This window comes from Sebastes fasciatus, chromosome 15 (assembly GCF_043250625.1).
Source record: "Sebastes fasciatus isolate fSebFas1 chromosome 15, fSebFas1.pri, whole genome shotgun sequence".
Lineage (NCBI taxonomy): Eukaryota > Metazoa > Chordata > Actinopteri > Perciformes > Sebastidae > Sebastes > Sebastes fasciatus.
Genome location: NC_133809.1, coordinates 18,827,363 through 18,847,806, shown reverse-complemented (window position 1 = coordinate 18,847,806; position 20,444 = coordinate 18,827,363). Strand labels below are relative to the sequence as shown.

At 42.6% G+C, this 20,444-nt stretch overlaps 1 protein-coding gene across 1 annotated transcript in view; it reads right to left on the bottom strand.

Moving 5' to 3' along the window:
* Window positions 1-19,680, bottom strand: part of LOC141784015 (latent-transforming growth factor beta-binding protein 2-like) — an 88,271-nt gene extending 68,591 nt beyond the window's left edge. Inside the window, exons 1-3 of the mRNA XM_074661702.1 lie at window positions 18,819-19,680; window positions 15,330-15,403; window positions 4,181-4,442 (exon numbers count right to left, since the gene is read on the bottom strand). Of these exons, the coding sequence (XP_074517803.1) occupies window positions 4,181-4,442; window positions 15,330-15,403; window positions 18,819-19,255 (773 nt within the window). The 5' untranslated portion in view covers window positions 19,256-19,680. The remainder of the gene's footprint in view (window positions 1-4,180; window positions 4,443-15,329; window positions 15,404-18,818) is intronic.
* Window positions 19,681-20,444: the final 764 nt, after the last annotated feature.

The following is a 20,444-nucleotide window of genomic DNA, read 5'->3' as shown; positions in this document are numbered from 1 at the left end:
AATGATGGACCTACATTTCACATGCTTCCGCAATGGAAAACCGCGACTCCAGCGTAGCTACGTCGTTACCACAGCAACCCATTCAGATAGGTTGGCGATGTCTGGACACGCAAATCCGATTTGCTCACATGCAAATGAAAGTGCGGACTGTGTGTCTTAAAGATCTGTTTTGAGAAACAAATCGGATTTGCCTGCAGTCTGAAGATAGCCTTAGTGTTTGACTCTTGTCCATTTTAGAAAAGTTGTTTCCACAATTTGGGTAATGCACTTTAAATCCTGAAGAATTCTGAATTATTTTGGTATGCCATTGGATAAGTGCCAAAAAATATCGCTACTACAAGACCAGGAGAGTCTATAATGGTCAACTCAATTATATCTGTAGGCACTTGTTTAAAACCCTACTGACAACGCCATGCCAAAGAGAAGAGAGCTACTTCAATTAAATGTTAACACAGCATGCCTTTTGCTGGTAGCCATGGAAACAACAGGGAAAATGTTGAAATCCTCCTTATTTGGTTATTGAGTGAATAGTTTAGTAAAAACACTTACCCTCTAACAGAGTAACCAGACCACAAAATCTCTCTTGGTTGCTCAATCCGTTATCTAAAAAGCCCGTCTCTAGCCGCAAAAGATTGAGGTGCTGACCTGCTGAAAATTGAGTTAAGCATCTTCACTGGTATGTTGACAAACCTCTTCAAATCGACCTCAGACACTTCACTTTCCCTTTCTGCCGCCTGCTGACATGTGCACACACACACACAGTGGGGTTTCATAGCTGTGAGTCACAGCTGACTGGACGGTAACTTTACACTATAGCCTGATCACTTTAACTGGCTCAGCTGAACAGATCACTTTCTCTCTCTCTAATTGATGTTTTCTCTTATTATCAATGTTTTGTTTTCCCTCCCTCCTTGTCTGTCTCATTCCTTCTCCACACTATTTCTTGTTCTTGGCGCCACTTGACAGGCTGGGTCAGTAACAGGGTGCTGCTGACGTAACAAGCCAAGTCCGCTCCAAGAAAGACATATATAGTACCTCACACCTTCACCAGTAGGGAAAAATGAAATGACGATGGCTGGGTGCTGCATGTACAGGGTGGACTTTGCTCCCTCCGTATATTAGTGGGGTCAAGACCAACATGATCTATGTGTCTGTCCTCCACGCTCCTCTTCTTACTCCTTAATTGAGCTTTGGCACCGACATTGTCTCTCTATCTGAACCTCGCTCTCTGTGACCTCACATTGCTCGTGCTTTCCTGGCGTTGGAAACAGTGGAACCTCAGCCTGATATATGAAACCAAGACTTGCATCCACCAGTTCTCCAGGGGCAACACTGTTCCACCCCTAAAAGATCATTCTGGGCCGAGAGAATGCAGAACATTCGCAGCAGTTCACGAGGGCTGAGCCTCAAATGTGAGTTACACAAGCACTCAAATAGCCTCCAATGAAAGAGATTAAAGTATTCTAATCACACTTTGACTAATGTTTAACGGAAGACATTTGACTTTGTTGGCAGAAGCTTTTATTCAGTCCTGCAGATTTCTGAAAAATCGGTTGGTTACAAGAAGTGATGATTAGATTAGACTGAACTGCATGCTCGGAAATTCTGCACTCGACCAGAAGGAAATGGCTCATCTTAAACTTCACAGCACCTCTTAGTCAGTTTCAGCAGAAACATGAAAGATGGTCACAGTCACTGAAGGGGCATTTGTGACTCAGGAACACTGTCTCCCTCTTACAATGCTGAACCTGCAGCCTTGTCTCTTTCGGTTTGTCCCAGACCTGTGACTCAGGACGCAAAAATGTCCTGTGAGTCACGAACCAAGACAACATATGCATAGCAACTGTGCAGTCCTCAAAGGTCTTGTATTGATTAGAAGATTTACTACGACTCCAGGATAATCGTTTTGGGAAAGAGGATGTACAAAAACTCTTTTATGAAAACATCTGCCCAAACATTTAACAGACTTTCATTGAGCTACCACAAACATGCGGACGGCTCAGCCAACGTAATTCCATAACACCAACGAAAGCACAAAAAGACACAAAAAGACCCTCACAATTAGCACGAGAAGCACCATAAATGTCAGATGTAATTGTGAATGTTTAAGTGGTTTGGTGGAGAAAATTACCCAGATGACAAACTGGCTAAAAAGTGAATGATGACCTCAGTGCCCAAGCAAATTATGGCGCTTTAACCGACTGTGAGCGGATTAGAAAAGCACTGGGCCTGGATCCAGAATGGAGCATGATTTGACAAGATAAGTCTGAACCTGTAAGCAATAACGATCCGTCAAAATTATTCCCGGAAACAATTACTCCCTTTCAACATCCTTGATCAAGAATATATTGCAGTTCTAGCCATGGTAAAGCGATTAATCAAACCAAAAAGTTATTTCCAACAAGATTGGAACTAAAACAATCAGACGTTCAAGCCAAGAAACTATTAGGCCTGTCTGATTAGCAGTCTTTGGAGAGTTTGCTGAATGCTCTGAAAGAGGCCTCCGTCTGAGCAATTATTAGTTGGATACATTATAGTCACAGTTATTCCAATAAATCAAAGAACAGCCTAAAGAAAATATAATCTCCCAGCTCTATTTTCATAGCAAATAGCATGGGTTAATACTCCTGTCTGGTAAATCAAGTTATATTTTCCTACATTTCACAGATTCACCTTAATACCTTTTCAAGCATGGCAGCAAATGGCAGCAACTTGCTTTGCTTAGTATTTGTTTTACTTAGAGTGCATTAAAGATTTAACATATGAACCCGGTTCATCTGGTTTGATTTATTGCAACGATAAACAAAACCAGCGTTGAACGGGAGCGTAATGAACTACTGTTTGTTCGAGAGCGTTTAGATAATTTCTAATAGCACAGTGTGACAGTAATGGTTGCTAAGGCAAATATCTCTCAGTGAGAAAGCCACAAAATACTGTATATTAACATAATTATGTTCACCAAATTGAAGGTTTTAAGTTTTCAAAAGAAGCACTGCCAAAATAAATCATTATATATGCTGAAATGTACAGCAGTAGATCACTGTGCCATGGCGTCAGACCAAATCTCTGGCTGTGGTTGCTCTGTCAGCAGGAGATAGAAACTCTGCTCATGTTAGAAGTTTTACTATCACATCATTTTCACTAATTTGTCGGCTCAAAACCAAAATTATAGAGTTGATTGAAGGATTATGCAAAGTGCAAACTATGAGAATATAAAGGCATTTCAATAAAATGGAAAATGTGCACCGATGACCAATAGCAAACCATCTTGGCAGTACTGACATTTGAGGAAAGAGCTGGAGGAGCTGAGAGTCAGAGAGTCTAAAATAGAGGAATCTATCGTAGCTTATTAGCTGTGTTGCTCTACACACTTTTATTTACCCCCCTTTGTCAGAGTATAACTGCTCCACAAAACAGGAATAGTTTGCAGATAGTTATACAAGTTACTAGTTACTAGTTAAACAAGAATTGATGGTACAAATACGTCTTTTTAAGAAATTGTGTGAACATATTGTCCCATTAGTGACCGAGCAAACTAGAGCTTCAATGATTAATTGATTAGTTGTCAACTATTAAACTAATCGGCAACTATTTTCATAATGGATTAATCGGTTTGATTAATTTTTAAAGAAAAAAAGTCAAAATTCTCTGATTCCAGCTTCTTAAATGTGAATATTTTCTGGTGTCTTTACTCCTCTTTGACAGTAAAGTGAATATCTTTGAGTTGCGGACAAAACAAGACATTTGAGGACGTCATCTTGGGCTTTTGGGAAACATTTTTCACCATTTTCTGACACTTTATAGACCAAACAACTAATCGATTAATTGAGAAAACAATCAATAGATTAATCTAGAAAGAAAATAATCGTTAGTTGCAGTCCTAGAGCTAACAATCTTGCTTACTGACAGTTAAACAAGCGAGAGTTAACTGACTAGCTCTGAGAGCGTTTTACCCTCTTCTATATGTCTCTATTAAATGAAATAATGTAGCTACGTCAGCTAGAGTAGTTAGACAACTAGCTCTACAGGTAGTACCTATGTAACCACTTTCTGATGTGACCAGACCATCATTTAGATTTGATGAAAGACTTCTCTTAGAATGTAATTTTTGACCCACCCTTATTTGGAAAAGCTATGAGGCTCTTCTTGGCTATAATAAAAGCACAGCTGCGTCACTTACCCAGGCAGTCTGGTGGTCGCAGGTCGTGGGGTCTGGACCTTGGTGGTATCGATGGCCTGCCTTTCCGTGGGCCTTCTCCGCGGTTGGTCTCTCTGGAAAGGGTTGGTCCCAGGTTGAACGCGCCTCAGTGAGCCTCCATCGCGAATGTACACCTGCTCTGGAGCCACCTCCTCACAGCGAGGCCCCTGGAAGCCTGAGCGACACACGCATGTCTGCGGCCGGCTGCAGGAGCCGCGGTTCTGGCAGGGGGGCTGGCAGTCGGCTGAAGAGAGAGCACAGATGGAGATCAGGTTTTCAGCAGGTCATGTTCGAGCATGTGCCCCCCCTTGTACTAAGGAGCAGTAGCAGAAATGACTTTCCCTGATCTCAAAACTGGGGCTCACTTTAAATTGATTCAATCAAGGGGCCATTAGTTTCACGTCTCAACCCTCTCTGTCCTTTTCATTCAGCAGAGAGCCTGGAGGGGCTGTCATGTTCAATTTCTCTTGAGTCTTTAACCGCCCTGTTTAGTCTAAATGTATATGATCACTTACATTAAATCCTTATCCAATTTCTCGCTGAGGTAAAGCCTATACTCCAGGTTCATGGCTCAGGTTAGCGCCGCCGGCGTTTCTATACATAGCGATTTCCTGAAAACATCTTTCGTCACTGATCTAGAATCCAGCGTGTGCTCGCACTGTAACACAGGAAGCTTAAAAAGGTAATAAAAGTAAGAGGTCATAAAAACATGAGCGAATGGGAAAAACTGAAGGCCAACTGTAAATAGCTGACACTTCATCAAAGAAATGGCCTGTATCTTTTATTTGAAAAACAAGCTGAATCTGAAGGGGCTTACTGTACTTAAAAGATGAATGTGTGCATAATATTTATCAATAGTCTGCAAATACGCAGCGCTGAGGTCATTTGGTGGTCATGGAAAAATAATCTGTGTCACTCTACCAGCCCACCCCAACATCACACTCCAGATACCAAAAGACCCGCGGCACGCAATTTAAAGTAAACAACCTCTCGATCTTGTGACACAAATGTATGTCGTAGACGGCACTCGAGGATTTATGACATTGTCCTCAAACAGTAAATCAGGCCCCTGGTCGGTGGTGGCTAAAGCAAACAGCGGCGCTCTGTCAACAGGGCTATGGAATGCTATTGACACAGATGCTGTGGACACTGACAGATCGCAGGCAGGAACGCTGCCACAGCTCTTGGCAGTGGAGGAGTGCTGGCAGTCGAGAAAGGGCCCCACTGGGTGCGAACAGCGCTCTACCTGCTGCACGCTTCCTGTTATTGCCATTCTGCTCAGACTCATGGGGCCACTTTATGAGCGAAAGCACACTAGTGGACCCCGAAAATTCCCGATGACATGAGCTCAAAAGCGACAAGAAGGAAACATGACAGCGCCGTGTTACAACTGTAGCGTCAGACTTTCAATTTCCTCAGACACATTCCCACAAAGAAAGCCAAATCAAGCTCTGTGTTTTACTTTTCTCAGATCATGATGACGCACGCTAATTGAAAGACCACTGCATTACGCATCGTCAGCTTGCGGTACGGTGAGAAAAAACGAACAAATTGAGGATTAAATATCAGACAATCACCACTCTCTTCTGCTTTATGGTGAAGCAAATTGTATTTAGACCAAGCAATTCACTCAAGCATTTCGTTTTAACTACTCTGAGGAAAAAGTAGCCCCCTTGTTTTTGATGAAGCATACACATTTAGAGAAATGTGGTCGTGGATTTGTATAACGTGGTATGTGATCCGAATTTTCCATCATGGGATAAAATAGGAATTGCCTGAGCTCTGTTTGGCAAGGAGTTAAATCCATCATCTAACTAAAGTACGGGCTGGCCGGGTGCCACCGCCTTGTCCGGAGTCTGTTTAACCTCAAGTTTGGGGATGAAGCGGTGGATCAAATGGTCCACAGATTCCAGTGACATTACGCTGCAGGGGGAGGACTCGGTAATGTGTGAAACTGCATTCTTCAAATAAACCGTCTGAATTGAAATGAGAAACGGTGCAGGGTGAAGAAAAATAACCCAATAAATGGAGGCTCACGGCTGGCTTACGGTGGGATATGTGTTCAATCGCGTGACCCGTTTTCAGCCGTGAGGCGCAGAACTGACACCAGAAAAACACGTCGCCTGTGCTGCCGATAAAGTGGACTGGTCAGTGACTCTGTGCCAGACATGCGCCCCCACATGAAGCCCGTTGCGTGGCCGCGGCGTACACCTCCGCTGCCGGTCTGTGTTGTCTCTGGTCCCTGCCTCTGGGCTGTTGAACACATTGTCGCAGTAATTGCTGTCATGCAGATTTGTCTTGCACATCATTAAAACTAATTGGCTCACATTCCACCCATTTCACAAATATGTGCAGCAATTATTACATTGCGAGAGTAATAATAAAATGGGAATCCGTCGGAAATAAAAGAGGAGAAATGGCAAACATTCCTGGCATTGCCACTTCAGCCTTAATTATGACTAAGATGGACTGGCCAAGTTTTGGGCGATTGTGTCCAGATCCAGTCATCTGAAAAGAGGAGACTATTAGACCGTAGTTGGCAGCTTTCAACCGTCCAAACAAACATGCCGATCCAGACCAATCAGTAATAAAACACTTTATTAATATGGAAACAGCAATTTCTTTGGGCTTAGCTAAAATATCTTCACCTTCATATTTAAGTGAGTCTGAGGTCTGTGTGTCTTTTCTCCTTCCAGTCTTGTCAAACTTAAGCTACATAAGGATAGTTTAAGAGGTCTAAAGAAATACCTGACAGCTATGGTTAATCCAAATATCCATCTGTCTACAAATAGCATTCATTCGGGGGTCAAACGATCACTTTTCTAATAATATAAACTATTAAACTAAGTTATTTTTATTGTCAAATATCTTGGTTGGACTCGAGGCGATCGCAAAGTAATTCTGAACGTATATTAAAGTCTTTATTGAGGTAAGTATTGTCCATAGTTTCTCTAGTGGGTTACAGTTACCTGTTATAAGCTTATGTTTGCATGTGCATGTATATCTCGGGGAAATTGCCATTCTCGTCCCCCCCTCCACTGGACTCTAATTTCCAACTTAGAGCTTGTTTCCAGTCCATTACAATCCACCAGAGATTCACCTTCCCCTCTCTCTGACTCAGAGTAACACAACCCATCAAGACTTTACAGTCCTCTCATTCAGCAAAGGGGCAATTTGAAACCAATATCTGACATAACTCAAACATGTAGAGAAACCTCCTCACTTTACGCAGGTCAACGGTGCTACCAAGGGGTAACCTGACATTTTGGAAAATAATATTGATAATGAAAGCATTATCGCAATAATCTTAGGAAGGGACTCTCTACGGGCTGATCGCATTATGTGCCATTATGAGATTTAGAGGCTGGGAGCTGCTCTGGAGATTAGAATTTAGTAGAATATGACAAAAAGGCTCAACTAAAGGCCATTTCAACGCTGTAACTGAGAGAGAGAGGAAGTTGGGAAATACAATGAAAGATAGAATGGCATTAGAAATTATGATTGTACCTATTATTGGCTGTTGCAGCGTGGCCATTTCTGAATCTGTTCTAGTAGCTTATGTCATAATAATAGTGTTAACAATGTAGGTGTGTATACCAGAGGTGTGGACTCGAGTCACATGACTTTGTCTCAAGTCAGACTTGAGTCAGACTTGAAAAAATAAAAAAAGACTTGCATCTCGACTTGGACTTTAACAGCAGTGACTAGTGACTTCACTTGGACTTGAGCCTTTTGACTTGAAATACTTGATAACTTCTCCCAAGTCCAAAGATTAAAATGTATGTTATTTTTAAAAGTGTGTGCACAAAGACGATCAACTGCCCGGTACCGGAGGTCACTCCGACAGTGTGGGAGATGTTGGGTTTATTTACTTTTTGATAGATCCTTTATTAATTTGTTTGGGAGGAGGATTTACTCGTGGGGAAATAACTGAATTGAACAAACTGAGTTTCTATCTTTTGTTGTTTATTGCTGAATCCACGAAAAGGACTTTGGACTCATTATTTTTGGTGATTACTATTGGGACTAGCATTTGATTATCTTACACTTAATTCCCCAGATCCACTTTGTTTGAACCAATCCGACAGCATCCAATCAAGTTGCAGGAGAAAACCATGAAGAACTAACGTCAGGTTACTGAGCGGCAGTTGGCGCCAATTACATGTACATTTGGTGAAGGCCGCATTATGACTTGTTTAGGACTCAAAACTCAAAGTTTAGGATTCCCAGGACTTGAGTGCAAAGACTTGAGACTTACTTGTGACTTGCAACACAATGACTTCGACCCACCTCTGGTATACACATGCGGATTCAATGTTTGTAAAGAGCTTAAAGACTCAACTTAGTTTAAAATTGGTTCTAAAAATTGCAGCAACTTTGCACAACACTGTAGACAACTGTAAGACGTTTGTGACCAAATACGTAGTCTGGTAAACGTCCTGTGATGACAGCAGGAGCCTCTTTTTAGGAGTCGCCACAGAACCTGACAGATCTCATGAAATAGGTCAAGTGTTTAAGATTGTGGGAGGCAGCGGAGAGAGACAAGCTGAATAATTCCCCTCTCATCCGGACTCGCTATCCACTGAACAAGTAAGAATTGGTCTATTGAGCAGTTAATACAATTGCCTCTCGATGCTAATCATTTCAAGTGAGTGTTAATCTTTTTACAGCATGTGATTTCCACATGGTTGCCAGTGCAAGCGCTATCCTTCCATGCTGTCTAACAACCACACTGCTGTTACTGTAACTCTAACGTTCGGATTCAAACTTCTCTATTGTTCTAATCAGAACCAGAAGGGAGGGAGCCCGACGCTGTTTGACTGATCCTTTATTTTCTCTTTGTGGTAAATCTTACAAGGGTAATATTTCACCAGATTAAGGTGCCTCTGTCATAGATGCACATTTTTCAATCAGTGTGGGCTGTTCGGTCCAATACAGTAGTTGGAGGTTTTATTCTCCTAACCCACCTCAGCTCTGTGGGGGGATTTTGTTAACCTACAGCTGACCCATGACACTGTGTACGTTACTTTTAGCCACGCTATATCGTGCCTTCACTGCCGCACCCCTCAAACTCCCACGTTCAGCTTCTAATGAGCCACATGCTGGGGCGCTCTGTGGAGGATATCTGGATCTGGGGGCGTGCGCCCGCAACTTGTAAAGCTGACTCTGTGAGACGTGGTGTTCACCAAAAAGCCGCAAACCCCATCCTCCTGAGGGATCACATCCCAACAACTTCCATATGGTCTTTAAGCAGGAGGGTGCCATGATATACGGTTGGCTATGGGCTGCCCTAACAACACTGTGGCCTCAGCGAGCGTGTGTGTGTGACTGAAAGAGAGGGGCGCTGGTTGTTAATGTTGCTTTGTAAGTGTCAATCAAGCCCAGTCTTGCCTTTTAGGCTGAGAGATCTGCGAGAGAGGATGTTTACTTTTTTGCATCATGACAGCTAGAAAAAAGAGAAGCAAGCATGTGTTATTTAAAAATACTTTTCAGCTTTAAATGGCCAAGTTTGTTCTATTTCTTCATTATTTCCGTATTATAACAGCTCATGAACAAAGACGTACAAATAATCAAAAAAGAAATCCAACTAGGTCCAGACGCTGAGCAGTGCATCAATTTCACCGCACTTTTTCGTCTATGGTAGCAATTAAAAAAACATGTGGCGCAGGAGGCCAAAACAGGACCCAATTGCAACCTACAAACAGACACAACAGCTGGAGCGGAGAAGGCAGCACTCCTGGTTTGGGGAGACAAACTGAGAGCGAGCTGTCCAGCGTCTCGTTAATGATGGGTTCTGGGCCGATGGGGTATGTATTGATTACAGGATCCGTCTAATGGGCCATAACTCTCTGCAGGGCTGCCAAGGGAGTGTTGCGCCCCTGAACTGTGAACTGCGCAACCCCCACAAATCCACACACGACATATAAAGCTGAGGAGGGCTCTGTGGCTGTCTGCGCAGCGGTAATTTCAACCTCGGCTCAATAACGTCACCAGGAACACCGGCATTTTAAAAACCTCCTCCTGTTCTTGTAAAACAGAGGACGCCACTCAAGAGGCTTGGGAAAAAGTTTATCATGTCATTTAAATGCCCCAATTCTACATCATAAAATTCATCATCATCATACAAACTGAGAAGTAAACTCAACCCTGCAGCTGCCTATGAGATGTTGTAGATTAAAAACTGCACATTTTCCACAGGATATTGACTCATCATATATACAATAACTCAAAAAGAAGTAATGCATTTAGCAGTGCTATGGGTGTCTTGGTGCACACTGCATCATGTGCTTGACTCTGGCACATGACCTGCTGCATGTCATGTACTGTCCTAAGAAGAGTGTATGCCGTAACCTAAACAATACAGTTCATTCATTCATTTATTATGCACAATATATCTCTTTTCTACCATTAAAATCCCCCCCACACACACACACACACACACACATGTGACTGGTGTAGATAAGAGCAAATACCACGGCGTTATGCTTTTAAACAACTTCTTGAAGTTCAGTATGAGTTTTTGTCTGAATGCTGAGGACAAATCTCACTCGATCAGGTCCACTATATGTGAATATTCTCTTGTGTGAGAGGTTAACAAAAAGCAAACTGAGACGGCTTGTATCTATTAGGTGAAAATGGTGAACCTACATTTTTCGGTACTGTTTTGGAGGTCAGAAAACGTTCACACGTGTATGTCCTTGATACTTTGCCAGCTGCTCCACACATGTTGTACCAAAAGAGGAGCATTAAATGTGTTTCACACGCAAGATCTAAAGAGCAACTGTGATAGATGATTCAACAAGTAGCTAACGTAAAAAAAAGGGTGGATTTTATACGTTCGCTATGAATCTACTATTATTTTTTAGTAATTCATTCACATAAAACCCACATTGTGATGGCTTTAATATCCGTGAAAATGAACAGCTGAGTCGAGCCCTTAACATGACTTACATGCTCTATCAACACTGGAGGGCTTCAATCCTACTCTGGGGATATGGTGGGCTCAGGGAAACATGCTACCTGCTATATTTTTTGCTTGGAAAGAGAGGGAAGGTTACCTTGTGATGGCAGCGGTAAGCAAGAGAGAGAGAGAGAGAGTTTCTCCATGATGAGTTATTTTAGGGTTGGGATGGGGCCCTGAGCGGCACAGCAGGCCAAAGAAAGCTGGAAGGCAATCAAAAAGAAACTCCTCTCTACCGCGTTGCACTCTGTCAATCACCAACTGCTTAAGAGACTGAAAACAACTTTATTCCTCCACGTGAATGATGCACCTTTCATCTGCACTCTCGAAGACAGAAAGGGGTTTAAATCAAAGGCCATCCGTGTGCTTTTTTTTTTTTTGTTAGGGGATCGTGCGCTCACTGTTGGCTACACTTGCAGCACGGTGCCATATGCGTCGCGTGCTTTCGCCAAAAACACTGTGATGTATAGCGTGGTGAAATGAATTCCGCTGCAGAAACCTAAAAGCCTGCACATTAGGGAGCGCTATGAGCTCAGGTTAAATGTAAAGCCAGTTCCTGTCCCCGGTCTGAAGTCTTCTATATTGTCCCATACATTCACTCTGTGTGTGGTAGACCATGCCATTAATCCAATTACTAAAACAGTCATGTCAACTGGAGAAGCCAGAGCAACACAACATAACTCTGATGTATAGTGACCCTGCCAGTATGAGCTACGCCAACACCTACCATTCACTTTTTTGACATTGTTTCTAGCAGCATGTGTTTTTTAGTGTGGTTTTGGATGGATTTTCATGACATTTGATACAGACCTTCATGTCTCCCCCCAGGATGAATTTCAATTAGTCCAATAGTTTGTTTATGACTAAATACCTGCGAAACAAATGGCACTCCTGGAGTCTCAGCGGGACTTCCTGCTTAATGTTGCTAATACTCTAAACTAAGATGGTGAACATGGTAAACATTATATCTGCGAAACATCAGCATGTTAACATTGTCACTGTGATGTGGTTAGCATGCTGACATTGACATTTAGCTCAAAGCAAAGCTGTGTGTCTAAAGTAACTACAGCCTCATAGACTCTTGCTGTAAAACTAGGAGCAGCTCTGACTTGCCAAAGAGCTCCTTTAGCTCTGTGTGCCTCCTGGTAGCATTTCCAAGAATCCATTTACAGCTAGGTATGAGTGAAAGCCACATTCAAAGGTGCAGAGATAAGAGTGAAGCCTCTGAAAGCAGATACAAAGGAGAACAGATCAAATTCAAATCTATTCTCCACTAACAGTGGCTTTAAAAGGGCTTACTTTAATTGTTTTTTTCCACGAAATGTTGTAAACCAAAACTTCAAAACAGTAATTCTACACTGACGTACCAGACACCTAATCGCTGGTTACTGTATTTACCCTAAAACTTGCCAGCAATTGAAACTTTCATCCTAATTCCACAGCTAAGTAGCTTACTATTTTGTAAACAGATTTCTGTACCGATTTCCCAATAAGAAACTGATGGTACTGTACACATCATACAAACAACTTGCTGTTTTCTCTTTTTGGCGATTATCGTCAGGTGTACAAGATTCCCACGGCTTACCATTAGCCTACTGGTGTCGAATGTCTCGTTGACGCATTTTAAAATGGTATTAGATTCCATGAAAACTATTTTCTATTGAGATTTTCCTTAAGGCTGAAGATATTTTAGACGTTTAACAGACCACCTGCAGTATTCAGCACAAACATTTCATCAGTTTTTGTGTCAAAACAGTTACAGTAATGCAGCTGACAGACTTGTATTATAACTCAAGACAAGACTACTGGTGGGCTGTGGCTAGGCGAGGCTACAATATGGCCTCCTTCTGCTCTTCATCTCAGCAACAATGCTTTTTGATGAACAGATGTGAATTTCTGCACAGCGGGGAATAAGTGCTGACCCAAAAACAAGATGCTCCATTCATCTCGACGGGAGCTTCGATCCTGCTTGCAAGTACACAGACAAGAATAGCCAAGCTTACACCTGGCCTCACTTTACCAGACAAACACAACGCACACACCTTTAATAAAATCAATATCGGTTGGGTAAAACTCCAGTCTTACAACGTAATTAGAAGAGAAATAAACATCAGCAGTAGAAATGCAATGTTCTGTTCTCCTTAATGGATCAAAGCTTTCTGACGCGCAACGCTGGCTATTTTCAGCACATGGAATTTACTTTAACACACAAACAAGTCTGCTAACCATCCATCCTGAAGCCGAAAACAGAGACAGTCAGCTCCGAACCTGCCAGGACACGGGCAGGACGGAGGCTTCAGACAGCCAGACAACAATCTCCGACCAGACCCACGGAGACCCAGACGGAGACCGTTTTATAAACACATTTCTAAAAGACGATGTAGGCGCACTCCCTGGACAACTAGTGATCCAATTCCTGTCATATATTCGCTCTGAGCTCAACCCAATTGAACAAGGAGGTATTGTTAGGAAGCCATAACTGTAGACACCCAATCCAGCCTCGCGGGTGAAGCCTGCAGCTGACACTTTTAATATCAGACATTACTTCAATCTCTTCAGCGAGAATTTCCTAGACGCAGCTCAGCCGCTATATGTTTTTACTTATGCTTCGCTGCCGACAGGTTTGTTCCTTTTCTTTCCCCCACTGTGAACATATTTTCTCATGCTGCCATCTCCTAATAAAGCAGCCTGGGTCTCAGGCGGGGACGGAATAAAGATAGCCTGAGCCTGTTTTCCTCCACGGAGGTCTCCTACGTGGGGGCTTCCAGTCCCAGCTCCAGTCTGGGGCCTTTGTGTTGGCACCTTGCCGGCCGTGGGGCTTCACTCAGCTGATGATAGCATAGCCTCCAGTCAGACCTGGGCGAGGGCCAAGCTGTAAGAGGGTCCAGATGGTTGGACAGACCCCTGGCCTGCTCAGATGCACTGCCTTGTTTAACACAGGCGCGTTAGACTGGACCTGTTACTTTCTGGCAGATTAAAAGTATTTACCCTTTTAATTTGGGTAACTGCAGCTCGGCGTTGGCTGTAATTTACACCTTGGTAAGTGTGTTTTTAGCTGGGACTTGAGAAAAAATGGAAGGAGGCCTTTTGCACTGGGCAGGAGGGAAGGAGATCTAATTAGGAGGCTGCTGAGGCCAATCAGCTTGTTGTGTAATCGACTGACTGAAATATGTGTTGACTGTGTGCGCATGTCTGTATGTGTGTGTATGTGGGGGGGATAATTAGCAGAGAGGGACAGAGAAAACAGTAAACAAGTCATAAAGAAGTACAGCTAGCTAGCTGCTAGATAGATAGAGAGATGCCAGCTGCCGTGTGGGTTTTACTTCACTCGTAAAATTTAAAGATAACTTTCTCTAAAAAAGCTCCAATTCCAACTTGTTATTCCAGTCTGCAGCAAACAATGGTGGTGACATGCAGAGAGTAAATTTGGTGTAAGCTGCAGCCATTTCTGCATGATACGTGTATGTTGTATCTTGTATAATGCCCTTGTAAAGCACTTTGTGACTTATGTCTGCGCTAGATAATTAAACTTACTGTATTAAATTGGGCCCCTTATTAAGAATAGGTCAATGATAAGACTACCATACCAGCACATTTTCTCTTAACAGTCTGTTAACGAGTTAAAGACAAGAATATCAATGTCGTCACAATTGTGCGTTCAAAGAAGTGGCCGATTATTCATTCACAGTCTGTGTCTTCTACTCCACTATTAATTATCTGGCAGTTAAGATATCCAATACTGCTGTGGTTGAATAAATGAAGAAGCAGTTCCACCCATAATTAGGGGCTCGTGTCAAACAGAGAGCCAAGCGCTAAGTGATGGTAATTTCCAGGCGAGGATCTTACATGAAAAGAAAAGGCATGGGGGCAGTAACACCCTAGGAAAACTTTCATTGGGCAATTCCACTTGACAGGATAGTCATTAGTAGCCATTTACTGTGTTATTTTTCAGTCTGTGTGTATAAAATTGTAAAGCCCAAGTTTACTAGTTCAGAAAGCTCAATTATACATAATGCTTGTGTGCCACTTCAAGACTCCCAAATCATGTATGACCTTAGTTTGCAAATAATAAAATGGATGTCTTTAGTAGCTGAATGAAAGAATATTCAGGCAAATTACATATATATATATATATAAAAATTACAAAGGACAATCATGTTTTTTACTTACGTTTTATGCAGCGATTGGTTCCTGGAGCCAAAGCCCAGCCTGAGCAGCACTGCTGACCTCCACAGACATTAGGTCTGAAAGGAAGACACATGTAAAAAACAAGGTGAGATAAGACAGTACTGTCTCAAGCATTCATTACTGTAATATTGAGGGCCTCTTCATAATCCGTAGAGCAATAACAGTGAGTGTGGAAGGCCTCAAGCCTTCGCATGACAAGCTGATCTGATTGTGAGGGCTGTTATAGTTTCAGATCATTCTGTTGCGGCTGGGATATGATAGAGATTACGCTGTAATTGCATTTTATTTGATAAAAAATTTCAGGGCAAGTCACGAAACTCTATCTGAATGTGGACCCACAAGTCCCCTCTTTCTGTTAATGCGAGAGTCCAGAGTGAAAACAAATACAGAGTTATCTGAGCCTTGAAGGGATTATGCGAGGCACACGGGACATGAAAAGCACCCTGCATCTTCTATAAATCACTGAGCAAATGAGAGATGACAAGTTTTAAACAGTTATAACTGGATTCTTTGCACTCTTTAATCCGCACTTGCGGCGCAGGCCAATTTCTTGCAGCGAGATAGATGAAAAGGCACCAGACCGCAAGAGCAACTTCAGGGCAACAGTCAGCGCGCTGGCATGGATCTGTGCCCCATCATCTTTTCACGAGATATTACAGTAAGTGGATGTCTGACTCATGGTGATTTGAGGAGATAACGGGGAATTGACTCATTGACCTCAGATGGATTGCGCTCATTAGATACTGCGAGTCTTACAGAGGCGTCACAGGGATAACACGCAGTTGTTTGGGCCCTCTGGCAGGCTTAGCGTTGTCATAAATCAAACACATCAGGCCAGGCCCGTGCCAAAGACATCAGTCATCACGTTCAAATTCCATCAAGGGATATATATATGTAATGGAGAACTTTATACTCCATAATTAGGATCATGCCCTGGGTTAAAATATTGATAACGACGCCATGTTCACACCTAGTTATATTTATATTTAAAACCCGAACACGAGGCGGCGGAGTATTATTTCACCACTGAGCTATCTGGATCAGCCAAACGTCTGACAGGTGCAGTGAAAACAGAAGGGGAGTCATACTGAGTCAACATGAATGTAAGGGAGAGTTTTAAGTGAACCCGGCGCTGCCAGTGCCTCCGGGTACAGTAAATGAGCGAGCTGAGTGGGAACTCTAAGAGGAAATGTGTCATGAACACACTTTCTCTAACAAGCGGCGGGTGATTCATCTGAAGCTAATGAATCAAAGTGTTAAAATCACCGTGCAGACTACTTTAAGGTAATGTTCCCGTAGAGTTATGTAACACCACGTTTATGCTTCTTTAAAACTCAAAGAAGCCCATTCATTCAACGCTGGAATATGTTTTTTTGGCAATGTCAAGCGAGGCAATAAAGCATGTTGGATCTAATACTACAGGCAGCTATTTTCTTTTATGCACTGCTTTAAATAGACAGCACCTCAATTCAACGATGCATGAGTGCAACTGTCTGGCTGACGGACAGGACGAGAAATGTTGTTTTTAATATGTGATGGATCAGGGCATAGTCATGGTGCACGACATAACAGTAAAATGCAGTGACAATTACTAGACAAAATCCCTGTCCATCATTTCTCTTGGGTGTTATCAAGGCTTAGGGCAGGTTAGTGCACATTATATGAATGCCTACAGATGGCGAACCAATTGGCTGAATCCTCCTATTGCTTGTTAAGTGTTCCCCATAACCTGGCCATATAAATAATCCATTTCCTAAAAGGCAAGAGCCCATTTTATGACACACAAAAGAGATATTTCATATATATTTTAGTGTCTGCGACCCAAGGGTGAGCCATTCAAATCCCCCTCTGACTATTATGTAAACACCCCTCCAGTGTGTATCATGCTTTGTCCCTATGGAACAAACAGGACTGGATGCACGAGGGTTCACTTAACAAACAGAAAAGGGCTTTAATGTGGAAACAACCCATCGTCCTGTTTGGAGTTTAACAGAGACCAGAAAAAAAAATAGGGATTTGCAGCATTGAGAGAGGGCCATCGGAGAAACAGGTGTTTCTGATCACTAAGCAAATTTGCAAATGTTCACCAGCCAAGGCAACCACTACAATGCATGGCCACAGGCAACAGCACAGAAAACTGAGGCGCACACATTGAAGCAGTCTGCAGCCACTCTCCTACTATGATTTAAATATACTGCACTGTGTAGTAATGGGAGGAAATGGTGATAATGCAGCAGTTCAAAGACAGTTCACCCATTCATATACATTTGCTGCTCATTATAAGCCTCCACTAATCAGCACAGTGTTCAATCTCAGCTATTATTCCATGTCCTGCCATGACCCCTGATGACAAAATACATATACTACAGTAATTCATATGCAGCTCTTTCACCTGCTGAATGACAGTTTCATGCACTATATCCACGCAGCTTTCTATTAATATGGAGCATCAGCCATTTTTCTGCAGGTCCTTATGTTACATCATTACTTGGCTTGCCTTATAGTGAGAGAGAGAATCTGCTTTAAGTGGGCCACCACCACTTTACAGTAAACCACATGGACTCATGTACAGTAAAATAGGTCACACAACCTCACCCAAAAATCGAATGCCTTAAAAGAGACGGTCATTTATCGTGCCATCAATAACTGGAATAGCTGCCCTCTTTACATCCGTCAATCCTCTAACAAATCCTCATTCAAATACCATCTAAGAATACATTACTTAAGCAGCTGATCGATAGTCCAGTGTTGGTCATGTATGGTTTTTCTTTTGTTCCTTTTCCCTGATGATGGGCCTTGAGGCTAAATGGTTGTGGAAGATTGTGTATGAATGTGAAATTTATATATGTTTGGAAAAATTTGAATGTTATTAGTATAACACAAATATGATGTTGTATATAGTATGTATGTGATAGATGTAATGTACTTGATTTCGGACCCAAGGAAGACTAGCTGGTGCCATTGGTATCAGCTAATGGGGATCCTTTTTAAATAATTAAATAAATAAAAATAAAAATAAACAGTGAACTTGAAACAGCTTGATAAAGCAAAAGTAAAACAGTTTTTATAGTAGACTGTAGAGCACTTTGGCTGCCATCCTTGCCAATTTACAGTAAACCACATGGACTCATGTACAGTAAAATAGGTCACACAAATCCCCTTGAAGACTTCTGCTCATATACAGTGAACTTGAACAGCTTGAACCAAAAACAAAAACAAAAAAGTTAAATAATTTGTACAATTACACTCCAACTTTTGCTTTCAGGACGCACACATTTGCATGGGATGATATGGTGTTGTTTTCTCTTGCAAGGTAACAATAATAAAATGGTCCAAGAAGGACTGCACAAGTTTCTGATTTGATACCTGGAGATCCTTTCTTAACTAGGTGATAAACAATTGTGCTCTTCTGTTTCATAAAACAGTTTTTATAGTAGACTGTATAGAGCACTTTGGCTGCTATTCTCTTACCCAACAAGTCTCCTTGAGTTTGCAGAGCTGGTCTTGCTGCTCTGCCTGCGGTTCACTCTGGCTGTGTGCTGCTGGCTGCCGGTTTGTCTGGCGGTGCGCAGCGCTCCATCCTGCGGCGCAGAGGCGACGTCTTCCCGGGAGGCGCCTGCAGCATGAGCCGGTCCTGCTCTGGATGTGTTCCTTGTGTCATCCCCTTGGGAAGATGCAGCCCTGGGCACACGGAGCAGAGACGTAGATTTGCTGGTTTGCCCAGGAGAAGTTTCACCGGATGGTCTGGAGGATGCACTGTCCTCTGGTCCTGGTCCCCTTGGAGAGTGACCTTGACTCCTCAGTGCTTTCCTCCCACCTGTCGTGTCCGTGTGACTGTCACCGTCTCGCACCAGCGCAACAGTCAAAACCAGCAAAACAGCAAATCCTGCACGGTCCATTTTGGGCATGCAAAAGTTTTCAAAACTAGCGCGTAAAAAGGGGGCAGATCGCGTTATGGAGAGACACTGAGATATGAGCAAATAACAACAATAAAAGTCCAGCTACAACACGAGTTTTCAGCAAGAAGGCATCCTCTCCCAAGAATGAAAAAAGCCCGGATACCTCCTCATAATGCCCAGGTAAAGACTGTCTTCAGGTTGTCCAATCAGCACCTATATAACTACAGTCCAAAGTGAGAAACTCCTTCCAGCGCTGAAGAAGAAGAAGAAGTGTTATTCTAAGCAAACATTATTCCATCTGTTATGTTAAAACAAGAAAAAAGAGTTGCAAAGAGAGCAGCTGGCTCCAGGGCTGCTGAAGCTGGACTCCTAGATACTCCAAGTGAGCGAGTTTGAAATCGTGCTCCCATGAATATCACCACCTCCTTGGATCTGAAGTCACCGGGAATTTTTGTAGCTGGATTGCATGATGCGCTTTGCAAGAAGAAACTCCCCCTTGTCGGCTGTATTGTTGCTTCACTCACGGCACGGCTCGGTCCATGTGCCCACACGCACTTTCTCTGCCAAGTTACATCATGTTACTGTGCGTCCTTTGAACAAGACTATTGGATTTATCATGAATGCAGCTGCGTTTATCGTTACCTTCCATTTCAATTTGAATTGGCAGGCTATACTGCAATATCATAAAACTTCAGAAACCAGATGTTTTTTCTTTAAGAATCTTACAGCACTGATTGCTGGATTATTTGACTTAATGCCTTCTCGTTTATTTGATTTGATGAGTGTGGGATTAATTATTTTTATTCTAGTGCCACAGCACAGTGTGAAGCACTTTTAAATTCACTTCACAGTTTCAGATTACACAGCATGTAAAAACGTGCATCCTGTCAATTAACAGGTTTGCAGACTTGCTTTGATGTAGCAGTAAAAGGTATAATATGGGAAGCCCACAGTTCAATGTGAAATCTTCGAAAACAGGTTATGTAACAGATCCCATTCATCTCCCCCCTCTCATCCATGCTGCATCATCACTTTCCCTCTGACTGTCTGGAAACAACACATTTCTCTTCTCCCATAAGATCTTAAACAACCCAAAGAGAGTTGGCTCCCTCCTCGCTTTCAACCCACAAAGATGCACGCCTTTCTCTCTCATGGAGCACCGTTACCACTCACAGAACTGCCATCCAAAACACACAGC